General features: G+C 53.1%; 4 protein-coding genes across 4 annotated transcripts; 2 read left to right on the top strand and 2 right to left on the bottom strand.

Moving 5' to 3' along the window:
• Positions 1-166: 166 nt before the first annotated feature.
• On the top strand, positions 167-4,496 carry PHYSODRAFT_344286 (hypothetical protein; the record flags this gene model as incomplete). The annotated part of the gene is made up of 8 exons (XM_009519542.1): positions 167-2,417; positions 2,504-2,538; positions 2,750-3,062; positions 3,134-3,224; positions 3,562-3,680; positions 3,744-3,806; positions 3,874-4,004; positions 4,067-4,496. The coding sequence occupies exons 1-8, from the start codon at positions 297-299 to the stop codon at positions 4,494-4,496; spliced, it is 3,303 nt and encodes a 1,100-aa protein (XP_009517837.1). The 5' UTR covers positions 167-296.
• Positions 4,497-4,546: 50 nt separating this feature from the next.
• Positions 4,547-16,522, bottom strand: PHYSODRAFT_295319 (hypothetical protein; the record flags this gene model as incomplete). Its single annotated transcript, XM_009519541.1, has 9 exons — positions 4,547-4,928; positions 5,000-5,136; positions 5,287-5,460; positions 5,504-5,895; positions 5,997-6,433; positions 6,508-6,776; positions 6,849-7,007; positions 7,056-7,143; positions 7,386-16,522. 9 exons carry the CDS (start codon positions 16,520-16,522, stop codon positions 4,547-4,549), a joined length of 11,175 nt encoding a protein of 3,724 aa, XP_009517836.1.
• A 136-nt stretch (positions 16,523-16,658) lies between these two features.
• On the top strand, positions 16,659-17,399 carry PHYSODRAFT_284634 (hypothetical protein). Its single transcript, XM_009519540.1, has 3 exons — positions 16,659-16,868; positions 16,954-17,015; positions 17,134-17,399. Exons 1-3 carry the CDS (start codon positions 16,679-16,681, stop codon positions 17,269-17,271), a joined length of 390 nt encoding a protein of 129 aa, XP_009517835.1. The 5' UTR covers positions 16,659-16,678; the 3' UTR covers positions 17,272-17,399.
• Positions 17,400-17,552: 153 nt separating this feature from the next.
• PHYSODRAFT_471024 (hypothetical protein) lies at positions 17,553-17,996 on the bottom strand (the record flags this gene model as incomplete). Its single annotated transcript, XM_009519539.1, has 2 exons — positions 17,553-17,851; positions 17,966-17,996. The coding sequence occupies 2 exons, from the start codon at positions 17,994-17,996 to the stop codon at positions 17,553-17,555; spliced, it is 330 nt and encodes a 109-aa protein (XP_009517834.1).
• Positions 17,997-18,053: the final 57 nt, after the last annotated feature.

Genomic DNA, 18,053 nt, shown 5'->3' with positions numbered 1-18,053 from the left:
TTCACGCTTTCACTTCCTCTCCCCTCAATACGCCACGGCCGGCCGGTGCTTCCTCACTCCGCACTCCGCCGCTATCAAAGAGCCTCCCGCTTCCATTGGCTGAAAATTTTCCCCACTTCAAAAAATCGCTATCCAGCTCAATAACTCAGACGTCGCCGGCCCCTCGTTGTGTATCCCCTGCATCTTCATAGGTACACTCCACCCCCCTCTCGGCGGTGCGGCACCGCATTACTCAACCCGCCAGCAGGAGGAGGACGCTCGTGCTCTCTAGTCGACGGACGGACGGACGCAACGCAATGGGCGACTCGTCGTCGCTCGGGGGCGCGCTCATCGCGGCGGGCGCGTGCGTGCTGCTGCTCTTCTGCGTGATCGTGCTGTGCGCGAGCTACTGCCACCGACTGGACGACGAGGTGGCCATCGACTCGGTGGATCTGCGCGGGCTGCAGCTGCGCGAGGACCTGGTGGACACGGTGCTGGACGCGGACCGCAGCGAGTGGCAGTGTCTGGTGTGTGCGCACATGAACCACCCCAACCACGAGCTGTGTCTGCTGTGCGGCACGTCGGCCGAGTTCTCCACCATGGAGGAGACGGTGGAGGACCCGACCACGCACACGCGCACGCGCACGCGGCGCGTGGCCCGCACCACGTTCCTGGGCACGGACAACACGACTCTACTGAGCTCCACGCTGCTGGAGAGCCTGGCGGAGAGCTCGGCCGTGATCCTGGGCGAGACGGGCGACTCCAAGTCGTCCGCGGCCTTGCTGCACAAGGCCAAGACGCTGCCGATGCTGCGCAGCGAGTCGTCGTTCGGAGACGTCGCGCAGGAGCTGGAGGCCACCACCAGCATGCGACAGCGCGCGCTGCGCTACCGGAGGCTGAACGAGATGCAATTGAACCAGAAGCAGAGGGGCGCGAGCAGGAGACGACTCTGGCAGCGCGTTCCACTGCCTAATGGGGGCTTTGTGTGGGTCAGGACCATGGAGCCTGCAGCTGCAGGGTCGGTATTCGCACGCGCGGACTCTTTAGTGAGTAAACTGAGGAACAATTCGTTCCTGGCCAAGAACCCGCAGGCCAAGAACTTGCATGGAGATCTGGCAGAGCAGCTGCATCGGAAGAACGCGGCGTCCATGGGGTTCTTCTCGGAGCTCAACCCGTCAGGCACAGCGGTGGCGTGGAGGAAGACGGACTCGGTGGCGCTGGATATCGACCCGAAAGGAGGAGATGGAGAGCCCATGGTGGACTTTGAAGGCGTGCTGGCCATGACCTGGAGAGAGAAGAAGCGCTGGTTCTTGAAGCAGATCACCAACCTCGCCGTGCCCTACACCGAGTCCATGTTCAAGATCGACGTGCGGCGGTCGCATATCCTGGACGATTCCCTGCCGCAATTGGCCGGACCTGAAGTTGACAAGTCGAGGATGCAGGAGCACCTGAATATCGGGATTATCGGCGAGCCAGCTCTGGATGCAGGCGGCGTGTTGCGCGAGTGGTTCGGACTCGTGTGCAAGGAGCTCTTCAGTGCTGAGCGTGGACTGTTCGTGACGACTCATGCGGAGGATTCGAGCTACTGGATCAACTCAGAGTCGGCCAAGTGTGTGCCTGAAGGAGAAGATCATCTGCAGTACTTTACGTTCGCGGGAAGGCTCTTGGGCAAGGCAGTGTTGGACGGGCTTGTACTGGAAGTTAGCATGGCGTTACCACTGTTGAAGCATCTTTTGGGCGTCCCTATCACGTTCTCCGACCTCGAATTTCTGGACGAGGAGCTTTATAAGCATCTGAGCTGGGTGCGGGACAATGACCATGTGGACGCTCTGTGTGTGACCTTCACCATTCAGACGCCGTCGGGCGACACGGTGGAGCTCAAACCAGACGGAGAAAACATTGATGTGACTGATGAGAACAAGATGGAGTATTTATCGCTGGTGCTGCGCTATCGGATGCTGGACAGCGTGTCTGAGCAGCTGACAGCGCTGCTCAAGGGACTATACGAGGTCATCCCCAAACCTTTGCTCACGATCTTCGACTATCAGGAGCTGGACTTCTACCTCAGTGGGCTGCCCACACTAAATGTGACGGATTGGCAGAACAACTCGCGAGTTCGACATGCGACTACGGACGGTGACTCTGAAGCGATCGAACAGGAGCTCGAAGTGGTGCAATGGTTCTGGGATGTCGTGGGATCCTTCACAGACGACCAGCGTGCGCGATTATTGCAGTTTGCAACGGGCTGCTCACGTGTTCCTGTCGAGGGATTCAAGGCGCTCACAAGTGCTAGTGGCATCGTGCATCCGTTCACGCTGCAGCTGGTTCCTGTAGGAACACCGCCGCTGGGAATGTGTCCGCGGGCGCATACGTGCTTTAACCGGATCGACTTGCCAGTGTACGAGACCAAGGAGGATCTCAAGTCATATCTATCTCTGGTAAGCGTGGCAATGCTCTTGTTTATGATAGTCAGGGAAATGTCTTAACGCCTGGTGTTCTGTGTATTTTCACTTATGCGTTGCAGGTGATTCAAATGGAGATCACTGGCTTTGGCTTCGAGTAGTGTAACGCGCTACAGTGTCGAGAAGCAGAACTAAGTGGTGAAGTATGTAATGATGAAGAATTCTTGATAGAAAAGTGTTTGTGTGTGGTATGGTATCTGCTTGTGACTATGTAGAGCGCTGGTTGTCCTCCGATGGTTTCATCGTCGTAGCTGCTATTATTGTAGCGACTGCATGGCCGGTCGGTTGGCGTGGGCTGATGCTGACAGTGAGAGCAGCGGTCAATATTGGTTGTGGAGCTCGACGCTAGCGCCGCGTGAACTTGTGTGCAACTGCGTGGCGGAGATGACCAAGCGAGGCAAGAAGAAGAGTACGAAGAGACACAGCGACCCGTCGCCAAGCGAGGGCAGCGAAGCCCCCGAGACTATCGCAGAATGCCCTAATCAAACCCCGGAAGGTCGTCGTCAAACCCCCGGCGGACCAACAGTCGATCTGTCGTTCTTCCGGACGAGTGCGCAGCTGTATGGGGAGCTGCACCAACGACTGAGTCGTACAAGTGGAGAAAGCTTTACTGAAGCGAACGTATCACAAGTCGGTCGTCAAATTCTCCAAGCACTTGACGAGTTGGCAGAGGCTGTGGATCCACGCTCCAGTTCAAGAAGCGCGTGCCCATTTGTGATGCTCCTCTCGATGCTGCTGCCAACACTTCGGAAGTATCTGGCGTGGACACAAGCGACGCGTTCTGTATGGGGAAGTAACTTAGTCGCATTCCGGCACCAGAGCACCACCTCCGAAGGGGCCGTCTACAGAAGCGAGGCTGACCTAGTGTTGTGGGCAATGCTAGCCCAACATGACATCCTCACCAGATTTTCGCGAAGTACAGCGCTGATTTTACGACTCATTGAGAGTAACGAAGGCGTTGACCACGACAATATTCATCTGAAGCGAGCCAGCCACCAGCCAAAGGCAGCCAGACCAGCATCGCAGGCGTCCTCAGCGTCGTCGTCTTGCTCCTCGAAAACGTCAACGCCTCGAGATCCCATGAACACTGAACGAGCACGCACGCCACGACCTACTGCAGACAAGCCGTGCGCGGTCCCGCAAATCCATCACATTACGTTGGAACTCGCGCATGTCGACGCGGAATTCAAGGTTCATCTTGCGGCCTTAACGGAGAGCGTGGTTGAAGTCGTCGAGACGGTAAGAAGGGCAACTACTCGCAGCTTTGTTCGTGATGCTCATATTTGTGTGAAATTTATTCAGATTGCCAAGCACATGTGCACTCCTAAGGCAAGCAAGGACGCCGGCAGATCTCGAATTTCTGCGGTAAGCTATTCGGCTCACAGCAATCTAGTTTATTATGTGTCTAACTCATTCGGCGTCAACTTTGCAGAGAGAATTCATTGAGCGCCTTGTCCAGCAATTGCTGGAGCCAATGGGGCAGCGCATGCTGGCAGAGCCGTCACCATCTTACGTCGACTTGTTTCCAAGACTGCTTGAGCAGTGCATCACTGTCACAATCGAGTACGTTCCAACTTTTTGGATGTAGTTTTGGCGCCAAACTAATGCCGTGGGCTTGACCATAGCAATTTCGCACGGAGCAATGGGAAACGGAACGAGTTGCAAGCAGCTCCGTTCGAAGCGGGTGTCATGCATCTGCGCACTTGGAGTTTTAAGCTGGAAATCGAGTACAACACGCTCGTCCGATCCATGAGCAACAGCAGCAACAACACTGATTCGAGTACGGAATCAGACATGAGTGACAGCGCAGCTTCATCCACAGCGTACTCGCCGAACAAGCGCTTAGAGCTTATGGCATTGGGAGGCTTCAAGCGGCTGGAAAGCACGTTGAGCTCATGGTTGAATGCTGGATCGTCTACTACTGGGACGATGCCAGACCAAGGAAGCGGGACGTCGGCGCGGTCGTGGGGAGTCTCAAGTCTTGCTGGTGGCATTCGCAACACATTAGTGCGGACGTTCTCCGGTAGAACTACGCTCAATGGTCCTCCGGTGTAGATGCTATAAAACTTGTAATGAATGGTTCGATGACCTCTGTCTTCTCAGGTTTAAGGAATCACTACCGCGTTGATCTGCCAGAGCATTAACGAGGACAACCTATCATACTTGAAGCGCTGAGGGAAGCCGTTGACGTCAATTTCTTGCACAACAAAGCGGAGTAGCTCTTCCTTGCTTTCAGAGGCTTCTGCACTGCACACCCGGCACTGTATTTGATTTCCACAGACGCGAGTGTGGCAAATGCTCGGATCATGCGAGCAAATGTGGGCTTGATAGGCGTCATAGCCAAGCGAAACAACTCGCATAGCCACAGCAGAGAAGACTGTGCGTCGTTCCAACGATACGTACGCTTTTGCACGGTTGTACTGCACCATCAACCGACGAAGAGCACACAAGAACAGTATCGTGGTGGCATCGTCGTAGAAAACATCGCTGTCGAGACGAATTGAATCACGACAGCGCGTCAGTATCCAGGCAGCAACTATGGTGCAAGTTTCACAAACCTGGCGATGATGGTTGTCAGATTTTCCAGCTCGGCTAGATCGCAAGGAGTCCAGCCGTACAGAGATGGCGGGTTCTCGCCGGTGGTTGATGCCGAGTTACCATTGTCCCAATCGAGCAATCGAAAATGCAAATCTCCCTAGTAGCATGTCAAACTGTGTCAGATATGGCAACTACCTCAATTGATAGTGCAGATACTTCCGTACATGGCCATTACGCTCAGCATTCCTCGTTGCTAGATGGAGCGCGCTTTCGTCACAGTCGGTTGCATACACGCAGCGACTCATACGGGAAGCCACGATTGAAGTAAACCCTGCAAGCCACCAGCAATCTGAGTTCCTGGTTTATCGTTGACTACAGTAGTGCCTATTAGCCGTCTTACCAATCCCGCAACCGAGTTCAAGAACTGTTTGGCCCGCGAAAAGTTCCTGCAGAGAGCGATTGTTGTCACGAATGTTAGTATCTGCAAAAATCATATGCGATAATGGCACGCATCTCAAACTTACCGGCGAGCTGTAGATATATTCTGCGAGAAGGAATGCTGCTCTCCAAAGCTGGGTGCCTGCGGTATCCCATGTGGTACGGCTGCGTGCCTCCAAGACGAAGCTGGCGTCAGTGCCTTTAAGCTTCTCAGTCTGGACTGTAGTGGCTTCGTTCGCAGCTTCATCACCGCAATTAACACGCTGTTCGGCTGACTTCACTCGCTTCCGAGAACGCTTTCGAGGTACAACGATGTCTCCATCGTCGTCTTCCTCCAATACCGACAAAAGTGGCACAGCAAAGAGGTGCGCCGATGACTCACCTATTCCAGTAGAAGGCTGGACCATATCCAGCTCCATCTCAACTTCAGAAGTCACGCTATGAGATGTCTGCTCCGTATCGGGATCGGTGCCTTCATCTGTCCTCGTTAAACAATTAACCATATTCAACACACAGATTTGGGGTTAACTCTTTCCGATTTCTAGCACAATAGTCATCCCACAGCAAGTGTCTAGGCACCATCTATTTCACCGGAGCGTTCATGTTGCAAGTCCTGCTGCCACTTCAAGATCCTGTCCGCAGGAAGCTGAAAGCCATGCTGTGCGCATTTCACAGTAGCAACGTCGCACGCAGTCTTCAGCACAAGCTGGAGGGGTACATTGCCACGCGATAAGCCCGCAAGACTGGCCCCAATAAACGAGTCGCCCGCTCCATTGGACTCCACCACGCGATCGAGCTGAGCAGTAGGGATATGATGCCGCGTTGTCCCGATCATCTCCATATAGTAGACGCCTTCCGAGCCCCAAGGACAGATGAACGCCTTCACCCACTGGCTCCAGTATTCACCCCACTGCTGGCGTTGAATCCGATCGAAAAACTCCTGTGCGCTTCCAATGTTGATGTTGTCCCGAAGGTAATCCTTGGACATGAACACGTAGTCCGCAAGTGATGCCAGTCTGCCGATTCACACACCAACACAGGTACCAGTCAAATAAATCCTCAAACGCGCCGGTTAAATCACTGTTCTTACGTCTTTGCCAGAGTCCACGGGTATCTCGGGAACTCGATCTCGACCGAAATTTTGGCTTGCGGTGCCTTCTCTCGAACGTGCATCATCATCTGCCTCGCAGACTCCATGTTGCGTCCCTCAAAGTGGAACCACACAGGTGCGTCCGCATCCTGTCGAATCTCGGTAAAATACCGCTCCACCTGCTTCTTGAAAGCTTCCACGCCCAGCTCAGCGATTGTGCGCGAGTGCACAATTGTCCGCGAACCTGTCGCCCGACTTGACAAAATGTACTACAGTAAACACAAAAAGTAAAAGGTCAGAAGACTGCAAAAGTCGTCGGAGTTCTCGTCTTGGGGACTCACCGACAAGGGCATGCTGCCTTCCGTCTCAATGACGGCCAGTGAGCAGTCGACATTAAAGCTCGCTAGATCATCGTGGATGAAGGCGGCGGCGCTGTCTTTAGCCGGGTCAGTCGAAGTGCTCAACCATCGACAGCGACCCCCAAGTTGAGAACAAATAACCTGCACACAGAAATCAGTAAAACTAGGCACTTTACTACTATTCCTCACGGACTGAAAAACAATTATTGTACCAATGCGCTCGCAGCATTCCCGCCTCGGCACCTCCGCGACGCCAGCGATCGAGCCTTCGAGTCCTCTAGGAATACAAAAGCGCGTCAATAAGCTACAATTCATGGGGAATTCGATGCAGGGCAGCGGACCTTCAGGGTACGCGGCTACTTCGTGCACCACGTCGATGGCGGCGGTGCCTACGGCGATCACTTCCATTGGCTAAAATAAAACAAAATCACGTTGTGCCGGGTGTCGGGAATTGCTGAAAATTATTGTCAAAACCCGTATTCATCATGAAACCAGCTGTTTGAGTTGAAGTGCTCCTACAGGAACGGCATCCAGCCGATGTACATCTGCGCGAGGTTTTCCAGCGACGTGGCCTCGTGGATGAGCTTGTCGACTTGGCCCTGCACTGAGAGCGGCAACGAGTCGGTCTCCGGCAGAATGCTGCGGTGGTTCGCCGACACAAGCGGACGGATGGCGTCTCCCAAGTTGTAGATGCCGCGCAGTCGGTCGTCGATGGTGTTGAGCACGAGGCGCGTCTCCTGTTTGGTGCGCTCGGTTGACAGGTCAGGGATGGATTTACCGGCACTGTTCTGCGTGGCCTTGCCGCGACGACCCCACTCCACTAACGGGTCGTGGATAAAGGCCTCAAGTACGCTCCGTAGCGTCTCCTTGTTCTCTCGAAGCAGACGGATCGTCACCTCACTGACGCGACGGAAAACACCCTCGTAGCCCGTGATTCCGAAGGCGTCAATGATGTTTGGCGTCAAGCGGAACGGCACGATCTCGGGTTTTGCTAGCTTGAGACCCTTGTCGAAAAGACAGTCGAAGTCCACATGCACGCACTCGCCATTAGTGCAGTCGATCAGAATGTTCTCACCGTGACGATCGCCGAGGCCAATGATGTGTCCAACCATGGACCATACGGCTGCCGACCGCGAGAAGGTGAGTCGGGCCTCGAACCATGCCGTAGGATCGGCAAAGTTGTTGTAAAACCACTGGTGGAATCTTGGCGTGAAAACAGGCATCGAAAGCACCTTACGGCGGTAGTATCGCGCCATCGCGTGAGGGTCGTTCGCGTACTTCTTCTGCATGTTCAAATATCGATCCTTGACCTCATGCGTCATTCGAATAGGCTGAATGTACCCACGCTCCGTTTTGTGGATCTGCCCGATGAGCTGCCGCATGGCCTTCGTGTTCCTTACCCACTCCATCAGCCCGCTCTCTTCGTTCAGCACCACCACCGCGTACGTGCGCAAACGGAGTTTCCGCTTGCGGCCTTCTTGATCCTTCTGCAAGAGCTTGTTAATCATCGAGTTAAACTCCATCATGCGTGCATCCTTGCGTAAATCACCCGTCTTCTCACGCTTGCACAGGAACGGATATAAATTCCCATCGGTGCCCAAAATTTCAATGCGCTTGGGTTTCTCCTTGGTCATCATCACATCAGCCTTGTCACTGAAAGCCTTGATGTAAATTTCAGCATTCGCTGAGAAGGCAACGTGAAATTCGTCACGAGGGGCTTTCCCAGACACCGGCAGAATCGTAGTCAGAGCAGCCTGAATCGGCACGAGAATTCTAGTCCGAATCCGACTCAGTCGAATGTGAATCTTCCGTTGACTGTTGCCAGGGTCGTGGCCGGCGAGGCTGATCAGCTCGTCTGCCATCCTCGTTCCCTCGGAGAAGCTCTCTGCAATCTCTTTGAGGCCCTGAGAGATAAGCTCCTTCTGTGTAACGGAGATGATCTCACGCGCACGATTGCGTCGCTGCGTATTCAACGATCGCGAGAGGCCCAGCAGCGGCCACATAGCTTGAGTTGGATAAGCATGTAGCACCCGAATCATAATTTTCTTGACACCTTCAACCACAACAGGATTGGGATGACATATACGCGATGTCACTTGCGGAAAGCACATGAGCCATTCGTATGCTGGCAATGATTCGGCCGCCTCGTTGACAATGTTATCGATATCATCGAGGATTTTTTGTTCTGTGGTGGACTGGCTCAACCCGATCTCAATTTGCCGCAGAGCCTTGTTTGCTTTGTTGCTGGTACGTCCGCCGGTAGCACTCGCATATAACACTTCTCCATACTCGAACCATAGCGTAAGCAGTCGTGGAAGGGACTGAAAAACAAACTTTGTTCCATGCGATAATGCGTGCACGTAATTCTTCATCAAGTTGATCAGGTGCGCGTGAAATACCGAGTCTATCACAACTTCGGTCGAATCATTACTCATCGATCCATTGAGGGCATCCGGATGGCTTATGCTCAGCAAGTACTCATAGTACTTTGCTAGGAAAAAATATCCTTTCTCCCACGTTGGATCAAAGTGAATGACAGCTTGATAGCGCTCGATCACCTTTTTGCCCTGACGCTGGCCAGACGCCTGCATCCAGTTGGTCGCCAAAAGCAGGTTTTTAGCGCAGTAGTGAGGGTCTTCGACGTCATAATCCAACGTATTAGCATCGATGTCCATCGGCTCCAAGATCTGCAAAGCCTCACGCATTCGGTCTTGGCTGACCAGTAGCTTGGCCTTCTCTATCATCGCGTATTGGTTATCCAGTGCTTCAGCGTGCATTACAGCACTCGTAGCTGTACGGATGAACCCTTCTTTTCTGGCTAGTTTCGCGTACAGCAACCAGTTCTCAGATACTTCGCTGCGAAGCCCGGCCTCGTGAAGAAGCACCCGACGCAATGCTAGTATGGGATCACGGTACTTGAGGGATGTTGCAACTGCATCGTAGCGCATTTTCCAAGGGGTCTGCTTTTTCCACAGAAGACTGCGTCGATCCAGGTCTTCGCATTCTTTTGTTTTCTGTAAAAATATGAACCCCTGCTCTGCCTCGTGCAGAAAGTGGAGATCGTGCAGGAGCGGGTATGCACGCTGGTAGGATTCAGCAGATGCCGCTGCAAGAGGTCCCATTACTTCCAAGCGCGCTGCTTTCAGGTGACGCTGAAACTCTTCTTGCTCTCCACCATGTAAACTGTGCAGCACGCGAACCAGCATTAACTGCGAGACATCAAATCCCTTTAGCCGAGTGCTTGCCGGTCCTTCAGACGAGCCGTTTGACGAGTGAAGAAGGGGGTTCTGCTTTTCGGCACTTAGCAAGTCGGACAGAAGCTCCCACCGCGATAGTCGCCAAGAGCACTCGAGTGCGAAAGGATACATCGTAGCCATAAATTGCGGTTCTTGTGTCACAATGCCGTTTATATGCTGCAAAGCACTCTCGAGACGGCCAAGTTGGATCAAGCAGCTAATCATTCCAGAATACAACTCGGGTTTGATCACGTCAGGGTCCTTGTGAGCGTCCGCTTCCAAAATTTCGGCCGGAGGTTGCATCATTTGAAGTTGGCTGTAGTGTGGTCGGCTTGATGGCAATGATCTGGAAGATAGAGCCGACTGGATTTCTTGGATTGCTTGCTCGTAACAAGCCAAAGCGTCTTCCCATTGAGCAAGCTGCTCATGGTCAACAATTTGATGCATTAAATCGGAGAGGTCTAAGCCCTCCTCCTGAGCCTCATCTGGGAGGTCTGCTCCAGCGTCGTTGTGCCGATAGGTGTCATACAAACGTCGCACCGCTGCTAAGCCTATAAGCGCGTCAGGTTCGTCCACGCTTTTGTAAAGTTGCTGGAGATAAAATGCGTTTTTGAAGATCAGCGACGGATGAATCGGCCCCGCCATGGGAATATTAGCATCTCTTGCTTCAGTCGGAGTAAATTCTTGTTGCCGCAGATACACTTCAAAGTATTGAATTGCCCGGGCATACGCTCTGATTTGATATGCGGCGTTCGAGAGTGAGCGACTGGGGATTTCTTTCAGAAACTCTTCTAAATAATCCTTTTCGTGGTCATCAATCTCAGATGGAGCTTCGCTGCGTGCCGATGCAGACGTCTGGCGGCTGGCAGCACTAGCAGCACTGAGCTGGAGGCGCTTTTTCTCGCTGGTCCAAATCCATTCATTCAACTCATCGATCGTAGAGAAAATGGTCTGGGAGCATTGGTCATGGCGGCGGAAGAAATCGCCAACATTTTTCTCTGGCGAACTACTGGTGCTCTTGACGGAGTCATTAGTGTGCTCAGAATCGGGCGGTGCCATTAATACATCGTCCATCAAAACACCACAGTCCTGGCCGTCTAGCACTGCCATAACTTCTTTCTTGAGTTCCTCTCCAACTTCCGATCTTCCAGAGCGAAGCACATTCTGTATCAAATATGGTAGCAAAAACCGAGCGATTTGAGGACACGTCGCTAGCGCAGTTCTGCACGCCCAGAAAACTTTTCGCTCCGGAGGCTGGGAAAGACTGATTAATCGCCGGCACCACATCAAAAGCCATTCTTCGTATGACGTTCCGTACTTTTCATAATATAAAATGTCATCGCGTGCGATTTGAAGGGTTCGATCCGCGCTCGCAGATGACCGTCGGTCCGACCCGCTGCTACCATTGCGACGTGAAGAGCGGCCACCTGACACAGTGTAGTTTGTTGACCAGTATGGCTCCACAAACTGAAGGACCTCTTTCCGCTCGAATCTTCTTTTCATCCATTCAGGCATAGGAGCATTGGGATCCTGCCTTGCTTTGTACGCAGTTGTCGAAGCCATACTTTGGCCGCTCTGTTGTGGATCAGCTGTCAGCTCTGCCAGGATTCTTAACAGCTCCTGAATAGCAAATGCTAACGAGTCTGTGTTTTCGGGTGCTGCACGCAATTCCTTCACCAGCCACGTTTCAATCAGCGCACAGGCTAAATCCTTCATCGTATACTCCACTTTTTGCTTTTCCTTTGCAACTGCAGCACTTGCTTGGGACCCGCCGGACGTGTAAAACATATATAATGGCATGCGCGCACTATCAATTGCGCCCAGTGCCCCCAAGCATCTAGCACAGAGCAATTTAATCGGTTCGTGGCTCTCTGTGCGGGAAAGCTGCAGAATAGACTGGACCACACTCGCAAGTGCCTGATCAATAAATATGTCTCCTTCATTCTGCATGAGTGCCTCCAACTCAGCACCACGTACCGAGAGGCAACGCAGCAATTGCACCAGCGCCATTTCACGAACCGCTACATCCAGATGATTTACGTATGATGCCAGGTCCATCAAGTATTCGCGCAAAGGTCGATGCCTTGGATCGCCATCTTCCTCGTAAAGAACGGCAAATATCTCGTCAAGCTCCGGAATTGAAGGCAGCAACGGTATTTTCGGAAACGCTGCTTTTAGCTCTGCTCTTCTCTCGATAAATAAATACCGCAGTATACTCACCGCCCCTGTCATGCATCGAGCTTGAACCTCATCGCGTTCGCATGAACACTCGGCATCATATTTCAAAAGTTCGAGAGACTCCACATTCCAGCATTGACTGCCCGTTATCGCCCTGTCTTCGGTCAATATTGCAGAAGCTTCATGACCAAGACATGGAAGAAAGCTCACAATGATAGAGCTCAAATTCACCTCGAGGGCTTTAGTTGAGAGCATTCGCAGAAAATTACCCCAAGCTTGTATCGCGTGTTCTTGCAGTTCACGTTCCGTGAGGGCGACCTTCAATGTTGCCATCACTTTTGGCACAAAAATATCGACGACTCCGTTGCTCTGGGTGCTAGTACCCAAGTCCGATGATGAGTTACTGTAGAGTTCCAGCAATCTGTCGATACTCTTGATCGCCCGAATTTTAATGGAAAGTGGATTTTTACCGCTTATTCGATTGCCCAGGTCTGTCATGAGCGCCAGGAAATACTGGCGAGGCATACACCCCTCTCCAGGTTGCAGGCTTGCCACTTGTTCGATCGTTTCCGCCTCCCTTGAATCTTCACTCAAGCAATTTGCAACCTCTCGTATTGCCCTCTTCGCCATGCGCGACTGAGGACCGCCAAGCTCCCACGCTAATAAGTTCATTAGCCGAAGCGGAGAGTGCGTAACTACATCACGCACAGTGGAGTTCTCTGGTAGGAATTTAAGCAAAAACTCCCATTCTGCTAAGCGATTTTTGTTGGAGACTGCTTGCACCTGGTGAATAAGCAGGTCTTTCAACACGTAGTCAAGGTGATTCAAGAGAAGATTCGTGATAGTCATAGGTGGATCGCCTTCTGCACCGTCCTCCATCATGATCGCATCTCCGTCGCCGCCGTTATACTCGTCAACGTACGCATGTAACATCCGCTCGTTTTGATTCACAACATATTTCGGAAGAACGTATGGTGCGCTTGCTCGCAAGAAAACTTTGATGTCGACTTTCCCGCCCATGAATGTACGAAGGAACATCTGAAGCGTCTGAGTTTCCAACAGTTCGTCCACTAGAGAAAAGTAAAGCAACTCTGGAAAGTCAACACACAAACGTCTCCATGACACACAATGATGGGAGGTAATGCGGCAAATTTGGTCAAAGGCCATGGCTTCGTATCGTGAGCGTTTTGCAATGTGAAAACGGTTCCACATAGAGACCAGTCGCAAGAGGATCCAGATGCAATTATCTCCACGATCACCTTGCTGTGGGTCACATTCACAGCCAACAGTACCCGACGTCAACAGCATCGCCGTGATCAGACTCTCATCAGAGCATTCTTCGGCTGCTGTCATAAGGGCCTCCAACCGCTCCATTAATCCGGGGACTCCAGCCTTAGCCGGATCAATCATTGCATCGAGAAGGCGTGGATGGTGGACTATTGATTCTAACACCGCTTGGCGAACGAGCCCAGAGCGATGCTCAAAACAGGCCAAAAGATATTCCACAAATCGCATGGCAGTGTGATCATTTCCGTAGTCGACTTCACAATGCTCAAAAACGCTTGACAATGCGTTTATCGTGATGACTTGCATATCTTCGGAATTACTGCCAGCGTCATCGCAAATGATTGTTTCGAATAGAGCAAGTGGAATTGGTACCGCTTGGAAGCTGTTAGCAAGATCTCGACACTGACATCTGCTGGAGCGACAATGGGCAGCAGCTTCTTTTTTATCGACGGAGTTACTAATCCCGTCAGCTAGAGCTTGGCCGTACGCTGTTGCACAGAGCATTGCTCCACACACTTGGATAATTGCTGACGATATCGCCTTGGACCTCGTACGCTGCAGTTTTCCACTTAATGCCTCCATGACACACGTAGCCATCCTTTTCGGAGACGTTATAGATCCAGCCACGATAAAGAAGGCAAGAAGAGGGATCATCGCAAGATAGGAACAAACTGCTGCGTCGGCTGTGGTCTCGCGTAGAATGCTCTGGTAAGCGACTCTCCACGGCAGAGCATTACGCCAGGAATCCTCACCACCCAAATTGAGTATCACAGAGCGTGACCACACGAAGTAGACGAGGAAAGGTCCGCGCAAGGGCACCGATTTGCGGAAAACAACATCGAGCACAGCCTCTGAGGACCGGAGATAGTCGTACGAGACTTCGGTCAAGTTCTCGGAAGGAGACATATCGTGGCATTTCGGATGAACCTGGTATAGCTGTAAGAATTCCAAATACTCCCAGCAGTCGGGCACCAGAAATGACTTGTCTCGTTCGATACTCTGGGCGAAGATTTGCTGAGTCTCGACACTCTCAACGACCTTAGCAAGCAGGTCCCGATATTTTTCAAGCTCGTGGTCATCATAATAACGAAGCAAAACGATCCATAAATCCAGATAATCACTCGTGAGGGGCGTGAGCGAGGGCGCGTAGGTATTCACAACCAGATCCACACGCTGAAGAAGGGCTCTGAATACGGCAAAGCTTTCCAGACGCACAAATGCCACAATATAGCGACGGAGTGGCAAAATTACCCGCAAGCCTGTGGTAATTGCCACTACACTTTTTCGATCGCCCCCGCTACCGATCGAAATCAAATCAATAATCCATTGGCCCAACTTCTCGTGCAGCTCGACGCTGCTTTCGCGACGCAACACTCCAGGCGAACTCTGTTTACTCAGAAACATTTCATTCCGCTTGCGCTTCCTTGTTGTATTTGGGTATTCACTGGACTTCGTTCGATCAGCTCCATTGTTCACTAGTGCCTTTGATATGAAGCGGATAACTTTCATCAGTATTTCCTTGGACGACAATACGCGGTGAATACCATCAACGACGCTCGAAATGACCGTAGGGTTTGATACTCGCACGTCGACATTCCCCAACAGATCCACGAACAACGAAGCAGGGGTCGCGGTGCTGGACTGGCGAGTGTACTGGCTCAGAATCGAAAGCACAGCCATCCAAATCATTTCCACCGTGCTTTTGCTTTCACGGTTGGCTCCACAGGTAAGCTGCATATTCTCCGATACCCATGACTCAAAAGGTGGCCATAGTACATCGGTGGCAAACTTAGACAATCGCGGATATGCTGAGCCAACCAGTTCAAGAATGGCGGCACATGCTTTTAGTATTCGAGGGTTGCTTTCATGGACACCGGTTGACGTCAAGTACATCAGGGTCAAGCGCACAAAACGTCGCTCCATAGCCATGCTCACCTGGAGCATCGTGTGCAGTAGGCGAAGCGTGCTTCGAGTAACTTCATCCGCACCTTGAGTCGACACAGCGCCGAACGCTTCATCTGCACTCTTCACAAGTGCTTCATTCTTTACAATAAAAAGCTGCAGCAACTGGCACAGCCTGTCGAACGATTGATCTCCTTCCAGCATCGCATTATGTTCTCGGACGATCCGATCCGCCAGCACCGTCACCGATTCCCGAAGAGCCACCACCATTCCATAGGAAGTCACGTGAATCGACGGCAGCATCTGCTTCAGCTGCTCTCTGCGCTCGTAGAGCTGGTTCACATCAGTAATGGGCATGCAGCCACACAGCGTAACATTGCTCTTGGCGCCCAGCGGTCCGTCCGCGTCTTGGTACACGTGAATGGCCGTGTCCAAATAGCACGCAATGCTCGCCCCGCCTGGCAGCACGTCCGTGTCGTTCCTGTTCTTCAGCGACTCCTCCAGCAAGAAGCAGTCCTCTAGCAGCTGCACTGTGTCCCGGAAGAAGTGGATGAACCCATACACGTCGTTCCGCTGTAGGAACAGCACCATCTGCAGCGTCACGTTGCGCACATCTCGTTGTGCTTGCTTCAGCCTCTCATTCGTGTAGAAGGACACCATGTAGAACAGCATCGTGGCCATCGTCGGGTAGGACGGGAAGCCCGAGGCCGCCGGGTTGCCCTGCGCGCGGGTCGCACCTGCACTGCTGCTCTCCATGAAGAGCGTCATGGAGTGCGGACACGCGCCGCCTCCGAGCAGCAACGTCAGCAGCTGGCACAGGTCCTGCAGCACGGGCACGGCCTTGTCGGTCGGCAGCGTGGCCACAGGCCGCATGAGCTTAGGCAGCAGCCTGCGCAGCTTCGTCAGCATGGTCTTGCAGCGGCGGATGGCCGCCGGAGCGCTCGAGTCGTAGGCGCGGTCGTCGTGCTGCCGCTGGTGGGCGCGCACGAGGCGCAGCAGGCTGTCCACGTCGCTCTTCTCCGCCTCGTCGGGCGCTGCCGCGCGGGTCGCCATGAGTGCGGAAGTTGCTGGACGAGTGCGGACTTCAACGTACTTAATAGAGATGGTGTGGCGCACATAAGTTGCAGGTAAGTTCCCCCTTAAGTGCGGTCCCCCAAGCCAAGGGATTGGCCGCGCCACTCGGACCGCACGCTCAATAAGACGATAGACATGGCGACCAAGGGTGTGTGGCAGCTCAAGCAGGTGACGATCCGCTACTGCCAGCACGGCGGCAGCAGTCGCTACGTGCGCCAGCTGCTCAGCGACGAGCGCTTCGTCAAGTTCGTGGAGGAGAACCCGCAGGTGCAGTTCGAGACGGAGCTCAAGGGCGCGCGCCACCCCGTGCTCATTGGCGACTACGGTGCGTACTACTGCATAGGAGTTATTACATGCAGTTGGGAGGTCAAAAGGGTACTAATTGGTTGGGTTGGAATGGTGCATTGCAGTCACAAATGAGCGCAAGGTGTCGGACATCAAGAACCAGGACATTCCCTTCATCCTGAAGCAGGTGCGCATCGGATCCTTTCGTTCATCACGGAACTTTAGCAAATTGGCGTTTGCCTTTGTTTGGTTCTTGTTGCTAACTTGGTGCTGGCAATTGTACTGTTCTGCAATTAATTGTGCAGCTGGAGCGCCTTCGCAACTCGAGCGGCCGCAAAATGACGCGCATCAAGAAGCCGGTCTTCTCCAAGCGCCCGACCATCCAGGGCATCTGGCAGCCAGACCTCGACTTCCCGGAGTTCAAGATCAGCGACCGCACGTAGATGTCGATGCTGCTGGACGAGAGGCGTAACGTTTCAGGTGTCAAGCCGAAAGGAAGCTTCGGCGACAAGTGAAACTTGCAATAGCAGTCACTACACAGAACAAGTGAAGCATCAAATATATTCTTTCAACAGCCGCCGAGAGACGGGAAGAGAGGTCCACCACCTCGTCTCCCTCCTCTTCTTATCTAACTCTTTTGAAGCACTAACACCGGCGACGTTACTCGCACCGGCAGCGGCTGCGGCAGCACACAGCTACAGCTACAACGCCCTTGAGGCCAGGCTTAGAAACCGTGCAGCACCACCTGAGAGTCCGAGCAGATCTCCTGGTCCAGCAGGAACTCGCGGATGTTGGTTCGCTGGTCGCCCGACAGCTGAATAATCTCGCCCAGCTCGTCGTCCTTGACGATGGCGCCGTTGCAGCTGAAGTTCTTCTTGAAGGCCTTGAGGATGCGCTTCACGTCCAGGTCGTCGGCCAGGCCCTGCACCGTTGTCAGACACTTGCGGCCGTTGCGCTGCTGCACACGCACGTGCACCTTGCCGCCGCCGATGCTCGAGTCGTCCTTGGCGTCGGCGAACGCGTCTACAGAGCCAAAACCCAGCGCAAAAAAGTTGCAAACATATCAGCACATTGTTCCGCATCTACTGGACCACATCCTGTCTTCGCTATCTCTCTGCAGCGGCCGCAATAACGCACCGAAGGTCTGGAAGTTCTGGATGTCGGCCATGTTAGCTACCTGTCGTGTTTGGTATTGAGTGGCGCCCGAGCGCTACAGATTCTCCCG

The sequence above is a fragment of the Phytophthora sojae genome (assembly GCF_000149755.1).
Source record: "Phytophthora sojae unplaced genomic scaffold PHYSOscaffold_1, whole genome shotgun sequence".
NCBI classification, from domain to species: Eukaryota; Oomycota; class Peronosporomycetes; order Peronosporales; family Peronosporaceae; genus Phytophthora; species Phytophthora sojae.
The sequence above is the reverse complement of the archived record's forward strand: the minus strand, read 5'-3'. Positions and strand labels throughout refer to the sequence as shown.

Excerpts from the sequence above, each read along its gene's own strand:
- PHYSODRAFT_284634 (XM_009519540.1), top strand. The coding sequence starts at position 16,679 with ATGGCGACCAAGGGTGTGTGGCAGCTCAAGCAGGTGACGATCCGCTAC. Across the intron at positions 16,869-16,953 it reads CGTGCTCATTGGCGACTACG|TCACAAATGAGCGCAAGGTG; the intron begins GTGCGTACTACT and ends GGTGCATTGCAG. Across the intron at positions 17,016-17,133 it reads TTCCCTTCATCCTGAAGCAG|CTGGAGCGCCTTCGCAACTC; the intron begins GTGCGCATCGGA and ends TTAATTGTGCAG.